The sequence below is a fragment of the Aspergillus karnatakaensis genome, assembly GCF_047715665.1.
Source record: "Aspergillus karnatakaensis strain CBS 102800 unplaced genomic scaffold BJY04scaffold_22, whole genome shotgun sequence".
Classification (NCBI taxonomy): domain Eukaryota; kingdom Fungi; phylum Ascomycota; class Eurotiomycetes; order Eurotiales; family Aspergillaceae; genus Aspergillus; species Aspergillus karnatakaensis.
In genome coordinates, this window is record NW_027395734.1 from 369,760 (window position 1) to 395,631 (window position 25,872).

At 52.5% G+C, this 25,872-nt stretch overlaps 11 protein-coding genes across 11 annotated transcripts; 5 read left to right on the plus strand and 6 right to left on the minus strand.

Moving 5' to 3' along the window:
- Positions 1–151: 151 nt before the first annotated feature.
- Positions 152–2,149, plus strand: BJY04DRAFT_217933 (uncharacterized protein; the record flags this gene model as incomplete). The annotated part of the gene is made up of 1 exon (XM_073716182.1): positions 152–2,149. The coding sequence occupies one exon, from the start codon at positions 152–154 to the stop codon at positions 2,147–2,149; it is 1,998 nt and encodes a 665-aa protein (XP_073571681.1).
- Positions 2,150–2,176: 27 nt separating this feature from the next.
- On the minus strand, positions 2,177–4,309 carry BJY04DRAFT_188225 (glycoside hydrolase family 72 protein). Its single transcript, XM_073711183.1, has 5 exons — positions 4,110–4,309; positions 4,019–4,056; positions 3,940–3,965; positions 3,066–3,851; positions 2,177–3,000 (listed from the first exon to the last, which is right to left on the minus strand). The coding sequence occupies exons 1-5, from the start codon at positions 4,191–4,193 to the stop codon at positions 2,363–2,365; spliced, it is 1,572 nt and encodes a 523-aa protein (XP_073571682.1). The 5' UTR covers positions 4,194–4,309; the 3' UTR covers positions 2,177–2,362.
- Positions 4,310–4,547: 238 nt separating this feature from the next.
- BJY04DRAFT_217935 (DUF2406 domain-containing protein) lies at positions 4,548–4,913 on the minus strand (the record flags this gene model as incomplete). The annotated part of the gene is made up of 3 exons (XM_073716183.1): positions 4,548–4,657; positions 4,705–4,773; positions 4,823–4,913. The coding sequence occupies 3 exons, from the start codon at positions 4,911–4,913 to the stop codon at positions 4,548–4,550; spliced, it is 270 nt and encodes an 89-aa protein (XP_073571683.1).
- Positions 4,914–5,136: 223 nt separating this feature from the next.
- On the minus strand, positions 5,137–7,183 carry BJY04DRAFT_54567 (Zn(II)2Cys6 transcription factor domain-containing protein). The gene is made up of 2 exons (XM_073720612.1): positions 7,028–7,183; positions 5,137–6,940 (listed from the first exon to the last, which is right to left on the minus strand). The coding sequence occupies exons 1-2, from the start codon at positions 7,082–7,084 to the stop codon at positions 5,537–5,539; spliced, it is 1,461 nt and encodes a 486-aa protein (XP_073571684.1). The 5' UTR covers positions 7,085–7,183; the 3' UTR covers positions 5,137–5,536.
- Positions 7,184–8,824: 1,641 nt separating this feature from the next.
- On the plus strand, positions 8,825–10,599 carry BJY04DRAFT_188232 (class I SAM-dependent methyltransferase). Its single transcript, XM_073711184.1, has 9 exons — positions 8,825–9,050; positions 9,101–9,135; positions 9,180–9,238; positions 9,331–9,377; positions 9,429–9,464; positions 9,512–9,630; positions 9,687–9,743; positions 9,794–10,148; positions 10,209–10,599. The coding sequence occupies exons 1-9, from the start codon at positions 8,997–8,999 to the stop codon at positions 10,440–10,442; spliced, it is 996 nt and encodes a 331-aa protein (XP_073571685.1). The 5' UTR covers positions 8,825–8,996; the 3' UTR covers positions 10,443–10,599.
- Positions 10,600–11,945: 1,346 nt separating this feature from the next.
- BJY04DRAFT_227651 (MFS transporter) lies at positions 11,946–13,571 on the minus strand (the record flags this gene model as incomplete). The annotated part of the gene is made up of 2 exons (XM_073718676.1): positions 11,946–13,281; positions 13,342–13,571. 2 exons carry the CDS (start codon positions 13,569–13,571, stop codon positions 11,946–11,948), a joined length of 1,566 nt encoding a protein of 521 aa, XP_073571686.1.
- Positions 13,572–13,874: 303 nt separating this feature from the next.
- On the minus strand, positions 13,875–15,121 carry BJY04DRAFT_188240 (tellurite-resistance/dicarboxylate transporter family protein). The gene has a single exon (XM_073711185.1). The coding sequence runs from the start codon at positions 15,099–15,101 to the stop codon at positions 13,950–13,952; it is 1,152 nt and encodes a 383-aa protein (XP_073571687.1). The 5' UTR covers positions 15,102–15,121; the 3' UTR covers positions 13,875–13,949.
- Positions 15,122–15,334: 213 nt separating this feature from the next.
- Positions 15,335–17,301, plus strand: BJY04DRAFT_188242 (FMN-dependent dehydrogenase). Its single transcript, XM_073711186.1, has one exon. The coding sequence runs from the start codon at positions 15,487–15,489 to the stop codon at positions 16,714–16,716; it is 1,230 nt and encodes a 409-aa protein (XP_073571688.1). The 5' UTR covers positions 15,335–15,486; the 3' UTR covers positions 16,717–17,301.
- A 236-nt stretch (positions 17,302–17,537) lies between these two features.
- On the plus strand, positions 17,538–18,889 carry BJY04DRAFT_188243 (uncharacterized protein). Its single transcript, XM_073711187.1, has one exon. It carries the CDS (start codon positions 17,555–17,557, stop codon positions 18,812–18,814), a length of 1,260 nt encoding a protein of 419 aa, XP_073571689.1. The 5' UTR covers positions 17,538–17,554; the 3' UTR covers positions 18,815–18,889.
- Positions 18,890–19,707: 818 nt separating this feature from the next.
- Positions 19,708–21,554, minus strand: BJY04DRAFT_207345 (MDR family MFS transporter; the record flags this gene model as incomplete). The annotated part of the gene is made up of 4 exons (XM_073713846.1): positions 19,708–19,803; positions 19,867–20,357; positions 20,426–21,353; positions 21,414–21,554. The coding sequence occupies 4 exons, from the start codon at positions 21,552–21,554 to the stop codon at positions 19,708–19,710; spliced, it is 1,656 nt and encodes a 551-aa protein (XP_073571690.1).
- Positions 21,555–23,835: 2,281 nt separating this feature from the next.
- BJY04DRAFT_188244 (uncharacterized protein) lies at positions 23,836–25,737 on the plus strand. The gene is made up of 4 exons (XM_073711188.1): positions 23,836–24,461; positions 24,519–24,774; positions 24,832–25,284; positions 25,351–25,737. Exons 1-4 carry the CDS (start codon positions 23,899–23,901, stop codon positions 25,525–25,527), a joined length of 1,449 nt encoding a protein of 482 aa, XP_073571691.1. The 5' UTR covers positions 23,836–23,898; the 3' UTR covers positions 25,528–25,737.
- The last annotated feature ends 135 nt before the right edge of the window (positions 25,738–25,872 follow it).

A 25,872-nucleotide genomic window follows, 5' to 3' on the forward strand; every position in this document is an offset into this window, starting at 1 on the left:
GCGCCTTCCGTATTAGAAGCAGCTTCGCTGAGATCTCAACCCACGCAGCTCGAAACGAAGTTCTCGACATCATCTCTACTGCCATTCCAAATCCAACCACATTATCGTCTTACTATCGTTATTCAATATTCTAAATACACAAAATCTCGCAATGCTCTCAAATGCTCAACCAGAATTCCCCTCCTCCGTCACCAATGCGCTTTGGACCGCAGCTGGCATGGAAAGCAAAGGCCCGGATCCTCAGCCGCTCTTGCAAGATTCGCCTGCAGTAAGCGTGCCGGAATGCTCCATTGGGAGCTCTGGGGAAAGTAGCATCGCGGTTAGTTTCAAAACCACCGCTGCCTCTCATTCTGTCTCTGACAAGACCAAGCATGGTAAACCGCCTGGTGGTGCCTTGAGGCCACAGTCACCCACATACAATATCCCCTACCAGCCCTTGGACGATCCTCCTGTCATCCCAGGTCCTTCCAATCAAGCGGCATTGTTTTCGACGACCGGACCGGACGTTTCCGTAACGACAGCCGTTTCATCAAAAACCGAGTCGACTCAGCGAATGCGTCCCCCTCTTTTGAGAAAGAACCAACAACCGATTGAACGGCCTCAGGAATACTATAAAGAGTTCGCAAGAATCCGGCAAAGGATGTATGAGCTGTGGGGAGAGATGCAGATGTATCTGGCGTTACTCGGTGGTCTGGCTGAGTATACTTCCCTTGAAAGTATACAAGCGGCCCCCAACCCCAACGCCGTCGCAAACGGCAATCGGGAAGAGAAATCACTCATCACGCTGGATTCCCCCGAGTCTTCTGTCGATGGGGGCGTACCATTGCAATCCTCGGATAAAGGAAAAAAGAGACTAGCTGTTTCGACAACAAAAGACTCGAAATCCCACGGTCCGCCGGCTTCGCCGTATCTAAGTACGATCACAGATCCCGAGGGACAACTCCTTGATGACCTTCATCCCGCTGACTCAACGCTCAAAACGCTCGCCAGCGGCCACCGGAAACAAAAACAACGACCTGGATCATCGTTTCAGGACAGGACTGTCGTATATGGTTCAGCCTCTGAGCCAGCCAATGCCGGCTTCCCTGATCTAGGGAGCTCTAATAGTGAGCCTGGACGTTCACTGGCCGTCCCGAAGGGCGTGAGACAAGAGACTGGACTTGCTCCAAAGTCATCAGAGAGTTACTTTGAGGACGTCGACCTTGGGACATCCGGTGCAGATCTCAATGGCCAGCCTTCCGTCGCCTCGTACCATACGCCATTTGATGCGGCTACCTCATCGTCAGTCTCTATTCTACCCCCTCTCTCCCGCCAACCAGCCCGGCCAGTGGAGGAACAACTCGTCGATGACTGCGCCGAAACCTCTGCTCGTCTACCTACGGCGGGTCAGAAAAGCGCCGATGGCTACATCACCAGGCCAACTGTGCACTCGAAATCAGATGCGGCATCACGACCGTCACACAGTCGACTCGATGACCATTGGGCTCAATTCCTAATATTCAACGACAAGGAGCTCGCCTCCCCACTTGATGCGCCTACTTCAGCACCTCCAGCGACACCTTCAGCAGCACCTTCAGCAGCACCTTTAGCCGAGCCTCTAGCAGGACCTGGAGCAGGGCCTGCAGTCGACCCTCCAGCAGATCCTCCAGCAGACCCTCCAGCAGACCCTCCAGCAGACCCTCCAGCAGACCCTCCAGCAGACCCTCCAGCAGACCCTCCAGCAGACCCTCCAGCAGACCCTCCTGCAAACCCTCCGGCAGCCGAAGTAACAGGTGGAAACTTGATATTGCCCACCTCAGGGCATGGCATCCAGAATCTCGATAAACCGACAGTCGGTAACTGCTTCCTATGTGGCAGACCTTTGATGACGCTGTTGTTTTCTCCGCATGGCCAGCTTCGTGGAATTGCGGAGCACACTACATCATCCAGCAGTACTACCGATGGTGCTGCGCGGGGGCCGATCTTCTGGATGATAGAGCGTGCCGTGGGGGTTGACCCGGTCATATCAAGCTGTGCAAGGTGCGGGGTTGTCTGCCACAGACAGTGTGTTATGGTCGATATCCGGAGCGCAGACCGCGATAAACGGACGGCGAGGTGTGGAAAGTGCGGTGATTGCTGGGGCGAGTCCACGACTGTCGAGCAGACCTAGCTTGCCCAGATTGATATGTCTTAGGTAGTCATTTAATAGTTATTTGCGTAGTTAATTAGGTACAGAGTGGCACTATCCTCAACCTGATATTCAATCAGCGATAAAAGACTGGAAATCCCTTGTATAGATGGAGTAAATATAGTCACTAGACCAGGTCGAAGAAGCGAACATTCAAACACAAGCGCGAAGAAAACAAACCGACAATACCTGATTCTAAAGCAAAGCTCTCAAAACGCCACCAAGCGCACCCCCAGCAACCACCCTCCCGGCACCACTAGTCCCAGTCGTACTTGTCGCACTCCCGGTTGCCGTCCCAGTAACCGACCCCGTCCCATCTGTCCCAACCTGGCTGATCATCGAACTACAACTCCCCGTAGCCTCCACCGTAGAAGTCGTCGTCGCCGACCCGGAGAAATCACACGCACTCGCAACCCCCTGCTCAGAATAATACTTATTCAACGCCCAATCCAACTGCTGCTTCGGCTGACACATCCCATAAGCGCCATAACTCCCCGTCGTGCCATTCGCAGAGACACCAGTACAATCCGTGAGTCCGCAGACAACAGAGAAAAGGTCTGCATAGTCAGACGACGAGACGGAGGAGTCCACAACGCACGCGTTGGTTTGCTCCATGCAGCTGCACAGCGCGCTGTTAGGGGTTGGCGGGAGCGGCGACGCAGTCGCGAGCCAGCTGGCGGATGTTACGGGCGGGCAGGACTGCAGGGCAGTATTTGTAGGCGTGTAGGAGGCCTTGTTCGTGCCGGAGGGGGAGACGGCGTTGATGCGGGAGGAGTAGTAAGTGTAGTCTGCTAGAAGGGAGACACTTGTGCTATCAATGACGGAGACGAGGCCTGCGACAGAGTCAGATACATAGCAGCAAGAGGGCGAAGGCGAGGGGAAAGGAGACGAAACACACCATAATCATTATCCTCCTGGAAATACATGTACACAATCCCGCCCGACCAAACCTCACTCATCACATCGCCATACAACGCCTCCACCTCCGTGAACTTCCGCGGCGTAACCTCGTTACACCCATACTCGGCAAAGAACACCGGCACCGAGTAGTTCCGGAACTCCTCCGTGCGATCCTGATACCCGCTATCCTTGTAGCTGCTGTCACCACACCAGGAATAGATATTGTATCCCCAGAAATCAATCCCGTCGGCTTCCTCCCCGCAATTAAAGTAATCTGCCATCGCAACACGGATTTCCTTGTCGTCATTCGTGGCATAGCCAACACCAAGACCAGAGCGGTAATTCTTGGACGAAATATAAGACTTCATATCGCGGACAGCGGCTTTCACGAACGCGCTTGCGTCGGTGGTATCAACGGTATTCGAGACTTCATTCCCCGCGAAGAAACCCAGGGTATTCTTGTACCCGGCCATGGCATCGATTACCGATGTGTACCGGTTATAGAGGGCGATTTCCCAGCGCGGGTCATCGCGGTTAATGCTCTCGGTTGGGTCGGAGAGGTCGGCGATGACGTAGATCCCGGCGTTGGCGAGGAGGGTCATGCAGTCGTCGTGGTTGGCTGTGGGGTCGATGGCGTAGACGCGGATGGTGTTGGTGTTGAGCTTTTGGAGGATGGGGACGTCGCGCTCGCAGGTTGTTTTGGAGGATAGCGGGTCGATGTAGCTGGTTGAGGTTGTGCTGGAGCTGGAGGTTGTGGTTGTGGTGCTGTTTGCGGTGTAGTCCTCTGGTGGGAAGGGTTGGGTTAGTTGGGGGTTGAGCTGGGGTTGAAAGGGTGGTGGTGATGGTGGTGTTTAAAGGGGGAGAAGGCGTACGTTGGTAGGCGACGCCGCGGATATAGCTGTATTGTAGTTAGTATACGGATTCTAAAGTAATAGGGGATAGGAGATATACAATTGAGTATTGTTGCTAGAGTAGAAGAATTTCGAGCCCTGTTGCGATTAGCTTCACTCGCGGGAATACAGCATCTCCAGAGTCGGATTACCTTGATAACAATCGGATCAATATCTGCCACAGCACGGCCGATGAAGGTCGTAACTGCGACCGCCGCAGCAAGAGTAAGCTTCATGTTGCACAAGCGTTGGACTCTCAGGAAGAAGTGCTACCAAAACGACAAGGCCGGATGAAAAACATTTGTATATAAAAGGCACGGTGACGCGGCCCGCGCAACAAAGTGGAAGCAAGTGGAGTTGTTATCTCCGAGACTCTATTTCTAGACCTTGAGGGAAATAATAATCGTAGCGATGAAAATATAGTAGAATAGGCAGCATCGTAAATCCAAACTAGTACAAGCAGACCCATAGCTTAGTTGAGTCTAGGTGGGCCGAAAATAACAGCGCGGAGTATAGAGAAAATCAAAGCGATAAATCAAGGTTTGTTTCAGAGGCCGTCCCCACATCTTCGGGATTATGGATGATCATGATCAAGAAATGTGCCTTCCCCGCCGCGCAGCAATAGCGGCCTCGAAGCCGCGGATTGTATCGAGGGGGCGCTCCAGGCGTGCGCGAGTTGGGTTTGACCGGTCTGGGTCGGCTGTACGAGTCAGTATATAGAGTAACTAAGAGCATTGCGAAACGCACTGATCACTTTTCCTTGTCGATCAACATGTTGAATACCACCGAGGGAAAAGTTCGAAACATCGCCAGTTACTGCCGCGGTGGTTAAAGTCAATTCCACGGTAGACTCAGGGGAACGAACCTAGTGCATCCGACTTGCCGGAAACCGAGGACTTGGTCTTGTCGCTCGTGTCGCTCTGGATCGAGCCCGAAGATGCTAAAGATGCAGGCATTTCGGCGCAAGGTAGATCATTCAAACTGGTCTAGATGAGTAGGGTGTGCGTGGTCTCCTAGCCCTGCATATAAGCACTCTCTCCTTCTGTTCGCGACATAACAGTTCTGTATGCATCGAGACTGACGCGGCCGGAAGAGGAACCAGAGGCAATGCAGTGGTTCAGCGGCGCCAAGCTTCGACTAATGCAGCCAGAGGAGGCTTAGCCGCAAATCTCTGCCAATCAGCACCCATCGCCCATTTAGCAGCCACGCAAGCAATGAGCAATCTGCCAAAAATGCGACGGATGGGTCAAAAATATTTGCTTCGTGGATGATCTGCTGTTGCAGTTGTGCATTGTTGTGCCGGATCGGGAGATTGATGCACCCGGTGGTTGGAATGCTGGTGCAACGCGAACGAGTCACGAGTCCTCAATCTTCATGGACGGTGTGGATCGGTCCATAGCATTGGCCAGCGTGGATCATGATTCAGGCTGATCACTCGGACGCATAGCATCGAATTTCGTCCTGGGAAATTATCGCCGACTTCCGAGCGGCGAGAAAATCGACAGCATTTTATGCCGACCGCCAGGGGTAATCGCCATTAATCCAGAGTAAGCTCCCAGCGTGCCACCAGCGCCACAGCTCACGTATTCGAAATCGCAAGCGTCCCCATCGTCATCATCATTTGGTCTAGCCAGTCCAGCGGCCGATCCTCCTTCGAGAAGGGCCCCATCAGCGAAGCCTGCGGAACAGACGGTTGCCCCGATCCCCAAGTGTCTTCCGAGATGCGACCGTGCTCACTCGCCCGTTTCTTGTCCGCCTCCAGTAGCACCAGCAACTGGTCGAGCAGCGCAAGACCCGATGTGATCCCCTGAAGACAACGTGCGACAACGGCACGGATATCGTCCATTGAATACGGCCCCTTCGGGTCGTTGAACTTTTCCAATTCCTTCATCCTTGCTTCTGATGCCGAGGCGGAAGTAATCTGGCGCTGGAAGTTGCGCAAGATACTACGGCTCTGTTTAATGCGCGACATCAAATCGTCCCTGGTCAATCCGTGCACAAAACCATTCGATATTAGGGCCGTTGTCTGCGATAAGAACCCTGGGCCCAGGCTGATCTCATTGAAGATCTCTTCGACATACCTGCCCATCCAGTTGGAGCGCCCGAGTCGATCTTCCACAGCAATAGCTTCACGATTTGTAGCCTTCCATTCAGGTTGTTCCAGGAAGGACGGCTCTTGTCGCACGAACGCGTCGGCTATGAGAAACGACCGCAGCGTGATGAACGCAGTGCGCGCAAACCCACTACTATGTATTCGCGGTCCTCGCTCTTGAACCAACGTGCTCATTCCCCGGGCGTGGATGAGCCATGAGTGTGGGGTGATCGGGTCCAACATCTCAAAAACACTCAGCAGGACGGCAGTCGCGAGGGTGACGTCCGAGAGCCTTGTGCGAGGGTTGGCGACCAAGCCAGCGAGATGGCGCAGCGCTTCGCCGTACACGAATCGACTATAATCGACAATGACCGGATCTTTATTCTTCACGCCCAAATACCATAGGTCTAGTGCATGGGTTGCTTTCATCACAGGGATGGTGTTCGCGTTTTCGTGGTATCGGATGAAATTCACCCAGTTGGGCTCGAGTCGCGGCGCGAAATGGCAAAAGGCCAGCGGGAAAGTGGTCAGGACAACATATTCAAACACCTCCTTTGCCTGTGTATCCAGCGCCTTTCGCACGAGCGCCGGGGCTAAAGTTTCGTCAATGCTAGAGAGGCTCGGACGTCGTAGCTGCGCGAGGAAAGTATAGGTAGAACTCGAAGCGGGGGTGGAGGTAGTCGTGGAGGAGGTGGACGGCGAGGTGGCGTTTGGAGTGGAACGTGTATCGGAGATCGAGGTCGCGCTCTCAGCTTTCGCCTCCTCAAACTGTCTCGCGTCGGTGAAATCGCCATCGGTGGTTTGGTTGTAGAATTTGAGCGCCCTGCGATACCCCGGGCATCGCATGCCACGTGCCTGGCAGCGCTGACATTCCGGGCGGGTGCGGTCACACTACAGACGAAGATTGTCAGGAACAAAGAGGAGGCTTTGATTATTGTTTCATGTTCATTTTTCGATCAAAACCCGAGGATGGCTCACTTTAACGCGACGGTGCAGACATTCCCGACAGCTGCTGCTGCGCGGCACGCCCACCATTGGATCGGACCGCTGGAACTGACTTTAAAGGAGCGATGGTCGCAATGCTCAAACAGCACTGGGTGATTTGCGAAATAAGCGACGATAGAGCCCCGCTGGTGACGACTCAAAACGACAAAGACTGATCGAATACGAGGTCGACATCAGGGGCTTGGGCGTGATGGGCTGAGAGGTTGCAGTTGAGCGCCAAGCACCCCGCCTAGACGGGCGCACGCTTCTCCTTCGAGCGCTCCATTACTCCAAATTGAAGGATCAACCTCGGGAAAAGGTGAATCCTGTCGCATCGTCGTTGCTGAACGCAGTGATGAAGCTTCCAAGTTGTCAACCAAGTTGTGGTGGTGATGTAACCGGTCGCAGTCACCTGACTCTCCCGTTTCTGAGCGACGAGATCGTAGTGAGTGCTTTGAGATGGAAAACTTGGAATCATGAACTGCAAAGTGCACTCTCATTGCTTTTTCTCGAAAGGGAACTCCTGCTCGAACAGGCAAGAGCTTAGAATTTAGTGCCCCGCCAGCCACATGGGTGCCAGCATGGCGAGCCAATTCCCTGCTTCTCCCGTGCCATCCCAGTCGATATTCCGTCCTTATTCTGCACACCGCACACTAATTGGCCGATTTGACAAGGAACAAGTCGATCCTATTCACGCATAAAGTTGCGACGTTTGTCTCTTCCAAAGAAGGCTACAGAGGGCCGTACTTCGGTCATGATTCGGGACACGCCTGCGAGGAAGATATATATTATTATTCAACCTCCCAATCAGTCACTCTGCATTAGCCGTCTGCCAGCCAGCCTTGAAAGCGCGGTGAAAGCTAGTGGCAACAGGGCGGAAGGGGCTCGACTGCTGTGCGCTCTGCATACGCATGTGCTTCCTGCACATACAGTAACGTTGTGCTGCGAATCTGCGAACAGGAGGGCGGAAGATTCTCCGTGGAAGTTTATCGGCCACATTCCTGTGCTGAAGATGATCACCGGGTGTGCTGGCTGCGTTACTTCTAAAGTTGAACCTTGATTTCATGCGGCTCGAGGCGCACAAAGCAGAGGACCGGCCGTCTCGCTTCGGTTGGGGAGGCCAAAACCACCTGGCAGTGGGCCATATCGGCGATGGCTGTCGGACAACTTGATGATCCCATGGATGCGGAGAAGGCAGCGTGGATCCGTCCTGCAATGGATGTGACGGGTCATGTCTGAGGCGTTGGGAGTTGGAATGCTCGTACTTGTGTCAACCGGAGTAAATCCCAAGGTGTCCCCGTCCCTCGTACCGTGTAGCAGTCGTACAAATGAGTTGTCTTGGACCTCGGTCTCCGTCGTGATGAAGCCAAAGTACGGCGGATTCAAGACAGGTGGAGCGGGCCGAGCATGGCTGACAGGTGGGTTCGTGGATCAGCTCTGGCACAGCAACCAGACCGTGGTTTCATTCCAGCATGAATTCATGAATTCTGAACAATGGTCGAATACTCTTTCATGCTCTTCGTGGACGCCACCTATGAGGTATCACTCGGCTGTGGGCATTGAGAAACAACAGCTCGCGATGCAATTGGGGATCGACGGAACGGCAGTGGCCTCGTGCATCCGCGAAGGACCGCCTCGAGTGAAACTATCAGCCTAGTCTGCCTAGTCTTTTCTGATTGTTGCTGCATGATTGGACAATGGAATCTTCATTGCAAGCCGGCTAGCCAGGGAGTCCTTCCTTAACGGCTGTCCCGCATGGGGTGATATCTCTATTGAGAACCCTTTTTTCTTCTTAACCCAAGCCTCTTCTTCACCTCCGATCCGATCTTTCAGATTTCATACTTTTTGACATTCATACTCTAATTTTGCTCTACTTGATATAATTATATACATTTTGTGCTCTCGCCGACTCTGTTCTTTGCACCCTCCATTCTGCTGCCTGTCACCGGTCGGCTCCGCCAAAATGACTGGAACTGAGATCGAGCCCGACCATCAACAATCCTTCATCGAGCCTGATGTTCGTCCCGATTTCGCCTCAAGCACACAAAATCCAACTAACATGAACAGGACTTCGATGACAAGGACTCCAGCTATCAAAGCTCGTAAGTTCGCCACACAAGTGCCGGCGCTATCGCTAACTTTGCAGGCTCGGCGACGCCAGCTACACAACTAGCATCACCTCTAGTGCCATGAACTACACGTACGTTTCTCACTCTTTTCTCTGGATGTCGCTAACTTTTTTAGATACGAGGTAATAGATCCATCCTCCCTCCGATCGGCCCATCGCTAAACCTCCCAGAACGGTCGCAGATACCACTCGTACCACGAAGGAGAATACGTCCTGGTATGATCGCATCGCCCGGATACCACTCATAACACACTCTAACGACAATAGCCGAACGATGAACAAGAACAAGACCGACTAGACCTGGTTAGTGCGATCGCGGAGTGCAAGAGAGCGGGGATTAATGACGACAGAGCCATCACATTTACCGCATGATTCTGAAAGGCGAGCTACACCGGGCACCGATCAAGAACCCTGCACGAGTTTTGGATATCGGGACGGGGACGGGGATATGGGCGATTGATTTTGCAGAGTATGCGACATGAGGGGATTTGTCTGTGGTGGAATATGCTGACGGAGGAATGGTAGTGAACATCCTGAATCAGAGGTCATCGGAAACGATCTCAGTCCGATCCAACCATCATGGTACCGCTGCTCGTCTCCGGCCTTTAACCCTCTACTCACGATGACGACAGGATCCCTCCCAATTGCCGTTTCGAAGTCGACGATTTCGAACTCACCTGGTCCTACAGCCAACCCTTCGACTACATCCACGGCCGCGAACTGGAAGGGTTCATCCGTGACCACGACCACGTCTTTACAGAAGCCTTCAAGAACCTGAAACCGGGCGGCTACTTCGAGATCTCCTCCATCGACGTAAACACATACTCAGACGACGACACACATCTCCGCGCGACGAACCTGCTCGAGGGTATAAAGAACATGCACGCGGCGTCGAAGAAATTCGGCAAGGACATGGACACAACGAGTACGTGGAAGGAGCGGTTGGAGAATGCTGGATTTATCAATGTGCATGAGGAGACATATAAGGTGCATCCTCCACCAGGTCACTGGACTATCCATGACAGGAAACTAACAAGAAAACTGCAGCTCCCCCAATCGCCATGGGCCAAAGACCCCAAACTCAAGGAACTCGGCCGCTACCACCAAGTCAACATGTTCGAGGCGATCCCTCCATACTGCTACGCGCTCTTCACCAGGGTACTGGGATGGCAAAGGCCAGAGATTGAGGCGCTGGTCGCAGGGATACGGCACGAGCTGCGGGATTACTCGATCCATTTATATTCAAAGGTCCACGTTGTTTATGGGCAGAAACCGCAATAAGGCTCGCCTGGTGATGACAGCTTCTACAAAATATAATAATCCTGGGTGATATAAGGCATTCTGTTTGATAACTATACCTCTTTATACGGTCGGTCTATGGCAGATTCATGAAGTTGCAACTTGAGCGAATGGAAATGGAATGCAAGTTACTTCTCGGTGGTCAGCATGATACCGCACTTCCCTCACGCCTGTTTCCACAGCTGTTGCACCTGTAGCCCACAGCCAGGGTAACCCCTACTTCTATCTGTCTATCGAAATACTCCGTACATGACCACATCCATACCCCATCATCTCTCAAGACCACCCCAGACCTCCCCCAGAGACCGAAATCCGATTCTCATTCTCAACAAGTGCGAGCCGCCAAGCCCCGATGCAGACTGAGAATGCAGACTGAGATCTACGCGCCGATCGCATCTTGCCCAGCACGCCCATGAAACATTCCCCCATGTACCATTTACACGCTTAGCCGCTCGCTCTGCCGTGTCTCGACGCTCTCTCATGCACACCTGCTAAGCGAAGGAAGTCATGCAGCAGGGCACAGACCTACTGCCGGTACTTCTGGTCACTCGACGTATCTTTTTATCTGAAGGAGGGGTCTGGGTCGAGACTCGATCGATCTGGTCTGGTCGGGGATTAGATCGGGGACCTGGAAGGGCTCGGGTCGGGGTTTAACGGTTAACCTTAGGCTTATGAGGAGTAGGCTATTATTGCGGTGCGGTGGAGGTTAAACTTGTTTTGGTTAGTTTAGGTTGGATTGGATTGTTGAGGTACAGGAAGGTTTGTGGATGTGGGAATATATATATTTTTGCTCCGAAACTGTATACTGTAGAGAAGGTATATGTATACATGTATACCACAACAACTCTTCTGATTTTGAAGATCCGGACGTATTTATTTTACTAGAAGATGCGTGTCATATAAAAATGAAAAAGCAACCTGAATTCAAGAGAGTTGACAGCCTTTCCCTGTATTGTCTGTGTTACGTACGTTCTCTACCTGCGTCCTCGCACTGACACAGCACGCTCACGGACCACCACGGAGTACTTTGTACGATACCACCGAGCCGAAGAGGGGATGATTAGGTTTGATTCCCCAAAGTCAAATCGCCGTCAGGTTGCGGTCCATCGCAAATTGTATCAAAATTGCTGGACGGATGGATTTATAATGAAGCTGATCGCGCTACGACCGAAGATGAGAAGCTTACGAAGGTGTACAGAGTTGAATCTCGAAAAGCTCATCGCACGGACCATCACAAACGAGGCTGTAAAAAGGAAGTCCTGACCGAATACGGTGCATTAAAGTATTAGTCCAAGTTAGCATGGACCAGTCGAGCACAGGCACAAATGAAGCAAGCTTGAGAACTACGCCACTATGCTAGCTGTCTATCTAGGATTTATAAGCGACATTGAATCTATAATCCATCTATGTATGCCCTGCAACCTGCTAATCGATGCCGCCCTCTAAGCCTCTAAGATATCCACATCCTCATTTCATTCTATCATCTCAATGCGGCACATCCCCCTCGGAATCAAAATGCTCCCGCGCCCACGGACTCCTCAACCGAATCCTGTCCCCAAAATAAAAGAAAACCCACGGAATCGGCACGAGCAAAATCGCAATAAATCCTAGCAAACTACTCGCCCACTCATAGTCCAACGTCTGATACATCTGCGTCGCGAAGAGCGGAAACCCCGCGCCGACAACATTGCGGATCAGAATCACTCCCGCGAGCGCAGAAGCCGAGTACGTCTGATAGCTATCGACAACGTAATTCAAAATACTCAGAATAACGATATACAGCCCCGCACCGAAGAACGAAGACGCGATGATCGGCACGATCCAGTGGACGGAGGGGTAGCTAGTCCAGCCGAACCAGAAGAGGGAGATTGGTATTAAGACGGCGCCAAGGCGGGCCGTGTACATTCGCGCCTCGGGGACACTTTTGCCGTTGTTTGCGGCGACGCGGTGGCGGTAGTAGCGTTCTTGGATTGGGTGGGTGAGGAAGGCGAGGATGGGGCCTATGGCCATGCCTAGGAAGGCGAGGCCTTGCTGGCCGACGTTGAAGCCGTGGCCGTTTGGCGAGCCGAAGACGAGGGGGAAGGCTTCGTTGAAGAGGTAGACGAGGCCGTAGAGGAAGCCGTTGTAGATTGCGGAGAAGAGGGTGATTGGTTCGGTGAAGAGGAAGTAGAAGGGTCGGGTTAGGGTTATTGCGAAGAGCTGGTGCAGGCCTTTGCGGTCGGTGGCGTGGAGGTCGTGGGTTGATGAGGCTGAGGCGAGGTTTTCCGCTTGCATGGTCTTGCGCAGGCGAGAGGTCTTGCGTTGGAGGATGATGCTGTGGCGGGTTTCGGGGATTGTGAGGACGAGGAGGATCCAGGTGCCGCCTGAGATGGCCATGAGGATCCAGAAGATCCAATGCCAGCCGAGGTTTAGCCCGATGTAGCCGCTCATGACGAGGGCCATTGGTGGGCCGAAGGTACTGCTTAGTCCGTAGACTGCCATTGGGCCGCCGCTTTGATCGCGCTCCCAGAGGTCGCTTACCGTGCCGCCGGTGTTTGTTAGGGGAGCGCCGCCTGCGAAGCCGGCGATGAAGCGGCAGACGATCATGGTGCCGATATTCGGGCTTAGTGCGAGTGGGAGCTGGAAGAGGGACATGATGAACCACGAGATTATGTAGATGGGCTGGCGGCCGTAGTATTCTGATAGTGGTGCGAGCAGGACGGGCCCAATTGCGTACCCCAGCACATACATGGAGAGACAGAGGGTGGTTACTTCTGTCGAGACGTTGAATCTCTCTGCAATCTCGGGCGCGCCGGAGGAGAAGGCGCCGCAGCACCACGTCCTACGTAGCCTGTTAGTATACCGTGTACAACAGTTTAGGCAAGGGATAGGTAGGGCATACGTGATGACGTTGAGCATACTGACGAAGCACGTGATGTACCATTTCCGCCAGTATCCCCAGTGTCGAGGGTTGTCGCGATCGTAGGGAGCGAAGGTGATTGTCAGAGGAAGGGCTTCATTGGGACTGTTTCTTGCCCGAGTGAGAGCTTCCTCCTCGGAGACAAAGAGAGAGAGGTTGTCTTTGTGGCCGGAAACCTCCTCCTTGCCGGCAATATCGCGTTCTTCAGACATCTTCCTTCGGCTTGCCGAGTACGCAAGTATTTAAGGAGAAAGAAGAACGAAGGGTAGACAGCAGCGAGACCTTCGCGAGGGAACTGGGAGATAAATACCGCACCCCAGAGCAAAAGACAGAGCAAAAGATCATCATTCACCCGCAAAGAAAGCAAGAAAGCAGACGATCCCCTCAGCAACTCCACGTAATGGGTAGGGGCAGCCAATCCACAGGCGGGGTGGCAAACCAAGCATTGATCCGAATTGCTTGTCTTGCGTGCCGACTCCGGAGTCTCCATATTTCATGCACTCATCCATTCATAGCCCTCTATTTATTCATTATTCTTCTGATTACATCGTCTCCTGTTTATCTCTCGGTCGAGCCGCGGAGTTAAGCCCTTATAGCATCTCCCCCTTCAAAAACTTCCGCACCGACGCAATCCCCACCCCCAACCACGCCGCAACCTGAATCACCGTCATCACAGAACTAACCCACAGCACCGCCTCACTCTCCAATACCGTCCCAATCCGCACCGTCGCAATCACAAACCCCGTATTCGGGAAGACCATACTCCAGTACGGCAAAGAGGTATGAACCCTCCCCTCCCCGCCAAAGATCTTCGCCACAGAGAGCACGCTGATGAGCGCGATACAGAAACAGAAGAACGCCAACAACCATAGAAAGATAGCTACTAAGCTCGCCAGAACAAGCGCAATCTGACCCGCAGAAACAACAACCTGACTCCCCTCAATCGCAGAAGTAAGAAAATACGTATCCGGGAACTTTTCCACAGCGGCATTCGCCATGCCAATTAGTGCTAGCGCCGTGAAACTCCACGGTCCAACAGCGATGAACATCTCCAACCGTTCTTCTTTCTTCGGGAGACCGGACTTGTTCATCCGGTAGAAGTACTCCGCGTAGACGAAGAGGCACATGGTAATCCCAAACCCCTGGAGCGTCAAACCACCGACGATAATGTTGAGTGCGTGTTTCTGCGGCTGATCCGACGCGAGAACGCTCGCGATGGTACCGCCCAGCATAGCCGGAAATGAAGGGAGGAGGCGGACGATCGCAAATGGCTGCTCCGACGCCATGTGGTTGTTATAGAGATGCCAGTTGTGAAAGACAGCCTGGAGGATGGCGATGGCAACATAGATCCAGAAGACGACTCTGAGCGCGACGATGAGCCACAGGCCGCAGGCGGGGGTGCCGTAGACGGATGCGCCCATGATGATGGTCGCCAGGGCGAGAGGGCATGTTCCGACAAAGTGGGTTTCGTTGGGGTGGTTGAATGATTCTTTGAGCTCACCGGGGAAGGAGAAGCGGATTGTGATGAGGATGGAGGTCAGCAGGAAGAGGACCAGGTTGAAGATGTAGACGATCTTCCCGATTGTTTCGAGGCCGGTGAATTGGTGGGGTGTGTTGTAGAGGAGGACGGCGATGCCGCCTGTCGCCATGGATATCGAGAAGTAGCCCCATTTTATGGCGGTGATGCGGTCGCGCAGGGATGTTCTCCTAGGATTGGGCTTGGACTTTGACTCGATATCCATGATTGAAGTATCGGTATAGAATGGGAGTATATGATCGGCAAGCCGGGGGCCTTCGGATTCTTATTGCGGCTGCAGGATAGCGTCATCGGCTAGGGCTGCCTGTCACCCGCTGGTTTTCGTTCCTGGTGACCCACTTCATGAGGCCATGATGATTTCATTGTCTCAGCAAGAGCAGGTATTTACGCAGAAAGCAAGAAAAAGCAAAGTTCTAGAAGGGTATGATATAAATATCGGTCTGATCGAGATCGAACCAAGCTTCAGCCAAGACTGCCCACTTAGCCTTGTTCGATCTACACCTACTCATTCCCAACTACACTACTTAACATCCTCACCCGACTTGATATTGACTCCTTTTCAACCTACATCCAAGTATAAGAACAGGAAAATGGATAACCCTACAAGCTACGCCCCCTCAACATTCACCTCCGGCCTCCACGACAAAAAACCCGCCATAACCTTCCAAAACAACGCCTGGGAATCGCTGGCAGAGAAATCCCTCCCAGCAACAAGCTACAGCTACGTGCACGGTTCCGCCGGCACTCGCGAGACCGACGAGCGCAATCTCTCCGCCTTCAAAAAATGGGCGATCCTCCCCACCCGCCTCACAGGGACTCAATACCCACCCAACATGAAAACAACCCTCTTCGGTGATGAATACGACTACCCGCTCGCTCTTGCCCCGGTCGGCGTGCAGACTATCTTCCACCCGAGGGGTGAGAAAGCAGCCGCCGGTGCAGCGAGGGAGGTCGGCGTGCCGTATATCGTCAGCACAGCGGCGTCGACGAGTCTAGAGGACATCGCGGCTGTGTCGGACCAGAAACTCGAGGTCGAAGGGGCGCCGAAGCCGCAGCCGAGATGGTATCAGCTTTACTGGCCGGATAACAAGCATAAGCATATCACTGCTAGTTTGCTATCGCGAGCAAAGAAGGCGGGGTATAAGGTGCTTGTTGTTACACTGGACACCGATATACTGGGCTGGCGCCCGAGTGACTTGGATAACGGATATAACCCGTTTATCCGCAACGACAGTATTGGAGTGGAGATGGGGTTTTCGGATCCTGTTTTCCAGCGGCATTTTAGGGAGAAGTTTGGGGTGGGTATTGAGGAGGATACTGAGAAGGCGGCGGCGGAGTGGGCGCATATTATTTTCCCGGGGAGTAATCATAGCTGGGATGATGTGAAACATCTGCAAGAGCTCTGGGAGGGGCCGATTGTGCTGAAGGGGATTCAGACAGTATCTGACGCGAAGAAGGCTGTTGAGATTGGGGTGCAGGGGATTGTTGTTTCGAATCATGGAGGACGGCAGGTTGATGGCGGGATTGGGTCTCTGGATGTGTTGCCGGAGATTGTTGATGCTGTTGGGGACAAGCTGGAGGTGGTTTTTGATAGTGGGATCCGGTGTGGTGCGGATGTTGCGAAGGCGTTGGCTTTGGGGGCGAAGATGGTCTTGCTGGGACGGCCTTTTGTGTATGGGCTTTCGGTTGGAGGGCAGGATGGGGTGAAGCATGTGGTGAAGAGTATTCTGGCGGACTTCAGTCTCACGTTGCATCTTTCGGGGATTGGGGATGTTAGCAGGGAGAGTTTGAACCGCGAGGTGCTGAGGAGGGTGGAGTAGGTGGTACTTCTGAGCATTTATAGCGGTCACTCTATTACCTCCTATTTATTAATATGTTTAGCATTGATCTTAATATCAGCAATTCGCAACGAAGCCTCTTAAACCTTGTTTCATATACCTTCCCGAGTAGTTCGGCGCAGCGGCACTGAGATTGTATAACCGTCCCTAGAATGGATATCGAAGGATTGCTGTAACATTGGGTCCCCACCGGATATATTTGCATTAAAAATATGTGATCTAAGCTTGGTATTTGCATTCCAGCAGCGTTTTAGTGACATGATATGGTCTTGATGCATTAGTCGCGCCACTTCCTACATGACGTATTTTCCTCGGTGCTTGGCAGCGAGGGTTTGTTCGGCGGAACATCCAGGTAACCTTCGCTCAAAAGGTACAGGATCGCATAGGTGTATCAAGATATACACCCAAAGTGTCTGCGATCTATCATTCAAACAAGCCCGCCAAATGCATGGCCGATCATTGGCTGAGAAACCTAGGCGGAAGATCTGCAGGACATGCAGGCAATGCCATCACACGCCAGCACCCAAAGGAGGTTGTATCAGTATATGAATGTATAATAAATTTCCGAGACCTCTTGACGATCCCCAGGAACAGCGGGGCTTTTACGCGCGGATTATAGCCTTAAAAGGTAGGGTTGGTTGTGCACATGGCAGGCTATTTACGGGTTGACCAATCAGGATGCATGACTCATAATGAGACACGCTTTTTTAGCCCTTCACAAGGAAAGTATCAACCCGCGCCACAACCAAGCTTGCTCTATAAAGCCACACTGCTTTCCAGCATCAGCTAACCCTCATCAACAAGCCAGCAATTCTATTGAATGCTCCATAAATCCCCAACCCAGTCCCCCACACACGAAAAAATGGACTACCCAATCCCCCACGGAATGCACCCAATACCCCCCAGCGCCCTCGACCTCCGCCCGGACGCCCAAATCGACACCCTCATCCAAACCCCACCACCAGTAACAAGCGCCAAAAACATCTGGTTCTTCTGGCACGCCGGCTACGCCAACATGCACGGGTACGCCCAGCGCACCGTGCGCGCCTACCACCGGCGTCTCACCAAAAAGGGCTGGACGATCCGCGTCATCGACAATCTGCCAGGATCACCAAACCACATCTCAAACTTCGTCGACACCTCTGACCCACGTCTCTTCCCGAAGGCGTTCCGCGAGGGGACGATAGCGGGGACATACGCGCTGCAGCATACCTCCGATCTCGTGCGGTGGCCGCTGCTGAATACCTACGGCGGCGTGTATACGGATGTAGGGATGATGCAAATTGGCGATCTAGATCGGCTCTGGAATTTGACAGTGGAAAACCCCGAGTCGCCGTGGGAGATCCTCTCGTACTCACCTACAGGCGACGATAAATACAGCCTAACGAATTATTTCCTCGGGTGTTTGGCGCACAACCCGCTTTTCGAGCGGTGCCATGCACTCCTGCTGAAACTGTGGGATGCGGACGGCGGGAGGACTTCAACGGAAGGCATGCATGCGTCTCCTCTCCTGCGCGGCGTGCCGCTCATGGGCGGGGGTTATACGATTACTGAAGATGACGGAACGGTGATAGGGCCTGAGGAGGTGAGCCGGTTGCTCACGGATTATATTATCCAGGGGCAGGTTGTGACTGCTGTGATGGGTCTTGTTGATCAGGATGATAGCTGGGATGGGCCCCGGTATAGCGTTGAGCATGTGTACAATGTCGAGTTTATGTCTGGGTCGCAGTATATCAACGAGTTTACGGGGTGGGATGGGAAGGTTGCGTTTGAGTTGATGTCGTTGCCGATGCCGAGGGAGGGGGAGGAGGAGAGTGAAGGGCAGAGACGGGCGAGGGAGATTGTGGAGGCTTGTTTGACGAAGAGCTTTGGGTTTAAGCTTGCTCATGGGCTGATTTTGAGGACGCATAAGGTTACGCTGGGGAGTGCGTGGCGGGATCATCCGGGGAGTGATGTTGTGCCGGGGACGTATGCGGCTTGGTTGAGGTTTGGGATGGTTTATTGGGAGCAGGATGAGGTTCCGGTTAGGATTGAGCTGCCTTTGTTGGCGCCGACGAAGGTGGGGAGATTGCTAGAATGAGGAAGATGGCTTGCTTTGATAGACAGGGATAGGAGTTGGATAGACCGTGTTTTAATTTGATTGAATTTTTATGCATCTAGAGTATCTGAAGTCATTCGCTCCCGTACATTGCTGTATCGACAACTCAAATACCAGCTGATTGCTCCCACGCCCCCATCAGCTTAGACAAACTCAATCGGCGCTCACAACCATCTCAGATATCAATGGTCGTACATGATCCCACGCAGAACACCCGAGCTGGTCACAAGAACGGACCCTCCCTCTGAAGGTGGGAAGTAAATTCAAAAGCTAGGGAGGGTAAGCAGGCTGACGCTTGCACACCCTCGCATCTTGAATCCCTGCATGGTGTGTAGCCAGCTGGCCTATAAGGCAATGTTACACATCATATACCCTTGGCTGGACATAAATCTAGTGAACGAACCCCGCGTCTAATGTTGTACGGAAGAAGCAATGTGCTTACGGGGCCGAAGGAGAGAATTGCGGCTATATGGTCTGGAGGAGTCGGAGTCGGGGGTCAGGGTCTCTTGGATGAGTTCAACGAACTGGCCGGTGATGGCTGACGAGGCTGGAAATGGCCAATGCAAGCGACGGTAGTTTAATGTCCATAATACGTGGCTTAGATTAAAGGAGAAGAGACACCTAAGAGGCTTGTGAGTCTAAGGCATGTCCAATATTTCTTAATTCTTGCTTGATAGTTTACCTGCTGAGGGAGAGAGTACTTCTTGCTTTCGGAGAAAGATAGAGAGACGATGATACCAAGAGCGAATCGTCTGGAGGCAAGGAACGAAAAACATCATAATCACGAATAATTAAGCTGTCGCCACCCCTATTCCAGTACTGGCCTGGCCGCTATAGTTCAGGTCCATCCTGATGCATGGACTATCCCGCTGCAATCAAACTAAATCCGCCGACGGCTTCCCACCAATTCGATCCCACCGAATCCCCAACGCCACAACGAATGCCACCGCACTCGAAGCCACAGAGATATACTACCAACACAGGCGTCAGCCGATTCGAGCCGTCACAATACCAAAGAAGAGAGAGAAACTCACAAAAACATCCGTAATAGCCCCACTATAAACCGCAACAACCTCATCCACCATCTCCACCTCCAACCCCAATCCCAACACAACCCTCCTGACACCAAACGTCCCGGCCTGTAACAAGACCGCAACCTGCTCCGGCACCAGAAGCTCCTCAAGCCCATCCACAAGCCTAGTATTCAATAACGAGCCGGCAATCGTCTGAATCACAGCGCTACCGAGAAACTGCGCGAAGAGGACAGTTGAGATGCCCACGGGGATAAGCTGGGGTGTTTCTCGCAGGACATTCTGAACTGTTAGGAGGGCGGTTTGAGCCGCGAAGCCGCAGCCGAGACCTTGGAGGACTTGGAATCCTATCCATTCCGAGGCGGGGGTTGTGGATATTGATGTTGAATCAGGGGATGTGGTGGGTGGTGAGAAGGTCGTGTAGAGGCCGGATGCGATGCAGAGCATTGCAGAGCCGAGGAAGAACCAGGGGTTGTAGTAGCGGAGATATCTTGCTATGTACCAAATGGCCAGTTAGTTCGTTTGTAGTTTTTGGGTTCATGATGAATGGTGTGGGACGTACCGAGTACCCCCGCCGTAGCAGCACCAAATACTTGCATGCAGACTGACGGGAGCAGCATTACGCCACTGCGCATGGCGCTCACATTTTCGACGGCCTGAAACCACTGTGGGAGGTAGTAGATGGAGAGAACGAAAGCTCCAGCGAAGAAAAAGGAGAAGAGTGTGCTTAGGATCACGGAGCGGCGTTTGAGAAGCTTGAGTGGGATCATCGCATGCTCGCCCTGGCGCACTTCCCAGAATGCAAAGACCAAAAGAAGCAGTGGGAACCCGACTAGAAGGCCGATGATTGTTGGCGAGTCCCAGGGGTGCTCTTTGTTGTCGCCGCCCCATTGGAGGGCCAGGAAGAGCATGACGATGGATGGGACGAAGAGGAAGCATCCAATCAGATCTAGCTGCAGCAGTTTCGTCCAGAAGGAGCTTTTTTGCGATGGCTGTGTGTCAGAGTCTGAAGTCCAGGTTTTGGGAGGGTGGAAGAACAAGAGCAGCAATCCGATCGTGGCACTTCCAATTGGCAGGTTGATCAGAAAGCACCATCTCCAGGTGACGTCTCTGGTAAAGGCACCTCCAATCAGGGGACCAACAACTGACCCTACAGAGTAGAGCGCGATGAGAAGGCCAGTGAATAATGGGTGCTGTGAAGCTGGTGTGACGAGTGCTATAATGGAAAGGCCGCCAGATAGAATGCCCACGCCACCCATACCTACTACCGCGCGGCCGATGATAAACATGACCGAGCTAGTGGCAACACCACACAGCAGCGAGCCGAGGAGGAAGATGGAACAGGATGTGAGGTATGTCCAGCGCAGAGAGAAGAGCGTTGTTATTTTGCCCATCAACGGTTGTAGAGCGCACATGGTTAAGGGTTCCACGGCGGCATACCAGCCAATATCACTGACGGTGTTGAAGCGTGTGGTTATTGCAGGTATGGCCTAAAGATGAAGGGGGTTAGACTAGTAGGGTGAGTTGAGAAGCTGTTAGCCTAGACTCACCGTGCCGACAATAGAGACATCGACACCTATGAGGAAGGTTGCTGTCATAATGCCGACCATAATACCAAAAAGCTTGGTCCCAGTAATAACCTGGGGGTCGTGTCGGACGTGAACGGTCACGGACTTGTCGTCTGCAGCCATGATGAGTAGTTGCTGTAGTAGAGCTTTGTGAGACTGTGGTGGGCACCATCGCTGGCTTTATGCTGCAATTCGGCCGTGGATATTGAACCATAAAATAAGCAATTCGTGCCGAGTCCATACACCACTCCGACTCCGAATCGACGAAAGTAAGCAAGACTGATCACGCGGTTGCAGCAGATACGAGATGGCCACATGGCCAGTAGTAGGTAATCTCTGGGGTTGGGACGGGAGTGAGTGCGTATTCATGCTGGTCCTCAAGTTAAAGGTTCGGTTTGGAGGTTTGGTGCAGCCAATCCTCTGACATGGAGGACTCTCTTCTCTTCCTGACAATGTAGCTGCGAAGTATATAGATTTCTACGATGAAATAGGCCCAGAGCTAGTGACTGAATCTCAACAGTGCCACGAGGAAACATGTATGTCAGCCATGTAATACAGTGTCATGTGTATATGCCTCGAATAATCCATTGGTACGAGGTTATCCCCATTGATAATGGAGTCTTCTCCGTAAAATAATCCCAGTCAAGGCAAAGGGCATCCAGAATATATTGCCCACTACATGGCATTAACTTCAATACCCAGGGAACACCCAGCTCACATTCTCTTCAACGATCTATGGATTTATAGATTCCATGACTATGGGCATCACTTGATACATCCTGAGGCTACGCTCCTTGGCACTCGGTTGCCCGACTGGACCGCAAATCACTACATGGCAACCCTACAATTGGATGGCCGAGACTACTTAAAATTACTACTCCCGCTGCTTCTGAAAATATAGCTACGTAGCTATCTCTCAACCTAATGGCTACAAGAGAACTTGATCCACGGATCCCAACGCCAATCATACCATCCATTGATCTGTGCTCCGTATTATTACCCCCACCCCTATCTACTCCATATTGACTTACAAAAGCTGACAAACAAAATACCAGCCTCATCGGCCTCTTCGTCCTGGCATCTTATGCCCCCCAGGTACATAATATTTCGAACCATAAGCCCAACCACACACTTTGTGAGCCTATTCAATAACCCTGCCAACGGCGAAGTACGGCAAAGTATCTTCGCTAGGGAGTTAAGAGAATTCCCAGCATTCCGTGCGCTACTCATCTACCTACAAGCATTCCTGCACCGGACCAGAGCTATCCGGGGAAGGAAGAGCAGTCTCAGGATCCTATCTCTCCGTCTTTAAGCCTTGACATTCTCGCCCCTTGCTGCGTCTCACAGATGGAGGATGAGGCCAGAAGCGAAGCCGGAGGATACGCCGGATTGAGGTGGTGGGTGCAGGTGGAGGTCTGGAGTGGGGAGTGGTGGGTACAGTTAATTGTGCCGGCGATGAGGTGGATTGCGCTTGCGGCTACACAACTTTTGGTGCTGGCTGATGCGGCAGGGAGGGAGGAAACTTGTTAGTGATTGGGACAGGGGTACAATTATGCCTTTGGGAATATGTATAACCAAGACATTGTGTTCTGTCACTGACATCGGTAGCTATCAAAGGCAAACTACTCCGAATGCCTATTCTTAACAACCAGTATCGGTCAGAATATTATGACTCTCCGTGCAGCTAGTTGACCGAATTCTAGCATTTCATATTAGCTTCTCCAATTCCAAGCTAGTACTTCCAGGCCTTCTGGCAGGGCGGGCATCGAATACCGAAGGGAGTTGATGATGTGAGCCACCCTGCCTTCGGTGTCTTGGAATCGACCGTGAAGGATAATGATAGGCCGCTGGATTGCTCTTTCGCAATCAACAATCTTGCTAAATAACCAAACTGCCAACGCCATCATATAGATGTCCCAGAGACTCGAAGGCACCTCGTGTTGCCTACGCACGGGGTTCGCAAGGCTCAGGTTGATTTGGGCCCAAAGTCACGAAGGTGGCCGAGAGGCTTGCGAGGCTGATTGTCGATCAGTGTCCTTTGTAGTATGGTAGGTAGCCTCTATTGGTCTAGATGCAGCAGCGTGCCCCGCGACAGGAAGATTTCCGAACCTGCGTACAGGCTAGTGCAAATCCGAGCGGACCGTCATTGAGGAATGTACCGATGTAGAAACGAAACTGAAGTTGGCCCTAATCTCGTTAAACAGGACAGTATGCATAGAGATTATAATACTGAGTGCTAGCCGGGGTAGGGAGGAACCTCCGATCAGAGATTACATCAGGAATTTACACCAATCGCTTAAGTTCGTATGGACAGGGGGTAGTCGGCGTTATCGGGGACCTACGTGGGTTGGCGTACTTGGCCCTCGAGTCCCCCATCTTCGCATGTTCCCAGTTAATCTATCATTGAACTTCGAAGCTGGCCCTCGTATTGTTATCCAAGGGTCAGAAAGCGGATATACAGCTCATTATGCAGCTCGATCGCGAGTCTCAGATTTCCCGGCATCCAAAGATGATAGCAATCTCGCTTCAATCTTGTCGGGCTGTACTGGACTTCTGCTGGCTGACGGTCGGGAGTCCACAATACCTTCTTGGTCGGATATACCCCGGTCAACCAGAGAGTCCAGAGGACCATACCTTCAAACAAGCTCTATCAGACATCAAGACCGAACCGTCCCGCGATACCGTACACGAGAAACTGAAACACCTCGTGGAAGCCGACGGTGCCGGTAGCTGGCCTCCGCGAGCCGTCCACGGCAACGCATGGCCTGAAGCACTCCAGCCGTATCATCATATCTACCTCGAAGTCATACCGTTCCTCGCGACAGAAGACATCGCGCTGGACGACAAACTAAACATCAATCGAGTCACGGCGTTCAGAGAGCGCATTCGAGGCGCCCTCCACGATCGTATTCACTTGCCCGCTGTAGTAAATATTCTATCTCCCCACCAGCCAGACAACCGAGAAGTGCTGTCGGCGGAATGCTTCAATGGTTTTTACGCGTGCATCTCAAACCTTCGGCATGCGTTCAGGTAAAGCCAACCCTGTAAACATTCAACATGCAACTTATACTGACAAACCACGCGAAGATGGGGTGTGATCCCCGTCGTCAAAGTCGCGCAAGAAGAAAAGGTCATTGGATTCCCACCCGAACTCGAAGAGCCGTGGACACTCCTCCGTCAGCGATACGGAGTCACCTCACCAGGCGGCAACGTAATGGCGAACTACTTTTGCAATTTCGATGAGGCGGGGCGCGTCGTGTACGAGATCAACAGCGCGATGCCGGATATGATCCGACAGGCGGAGTATAACTTTGCGCATATGTTTCTTGAGATTGAGGAATTGGTATGTTTTCCTCTCCGCTTGCTTTGAGGTGGGGTGTGTAATTAAGGATGTATCCAGGGCCTACCGATCTACAACCTTCTTGTAGCCTCAATATCCCACTATAACAGCAACAACAAACCTGCGTGCCTGTCCGCCCTCCGCGAAATCACATTACTCCTGCCAGGCCCCCTTGAAATTTTCTACAAGACTCTCACCGACCGCCATATCTCGCCAAAAGTGTGGATGCGCTACGTTCAAGGGTTCGCGGGTTGGGGCGCCGGAGAGATCATCGACGGGGAGTACATCGAGTACGACGGACTGTCAGGTAGCCATGCACCCTTTTTCAGAATCATGGATGCCTTTCTGAATATTCCGGGGTATTTTTCCGAGGAGAATAGTAGAAGATATGTTCCGCGGCGGCAGAGGGAGCTGTGTGAAGTTATCAGGGAGAATGGGTTTAGGCAGAGGGCGACATTCGATGGAGAGGGTGAAATCGCGGCGGAGATGGAGGTGATGGTGCAGCAGTTGAAGGTAAGGTTATTCATTCATGTTCCATGTACAAAGCGAAGGAGGAATCAAAGCTGATGTTCGATACAGAAATTCAGGGCAGCGCACCGGGCGCGGATACACAAGTATTTGAGTCCGCCGGCTCCAGAACGGTTGATCATGACGGCGGGCAAGTCCGTGATAGAAAGCGAGCAGATACCGGAGATTGAGGCGGCAATCCAGCACTTGGATGGGATTTTGGCGAAGAGGATCAAGGAGACTGTATAGGTTGGGATCACCTGCGTACTCTGTGGAAGGTAGGGGCGCAGTTACCGCCACACTGAAGGAAATACCTGTTAGATCCTACAGATTGACGATAGAATCTTAGGCGCGGACAAGGAATACCACTTTCTCCATAGTATATACGAGTTAGCCAGTCGGAGTCTCTGCAATTGATGTTATTATGACCACCGCTACCCCTGCAGTAGGCAGCGGCCCCCTTCCATGCCTTTCAATGACTCCGATTGGAGGCAAGTAAAGTTTTAAACTGTCATTGAACCCCTGATCGGCACTAGCGCGCAGATGAGACCCTCATACGATCAGGAACGCCGCCATCCGAGGCTGAGCCGGACT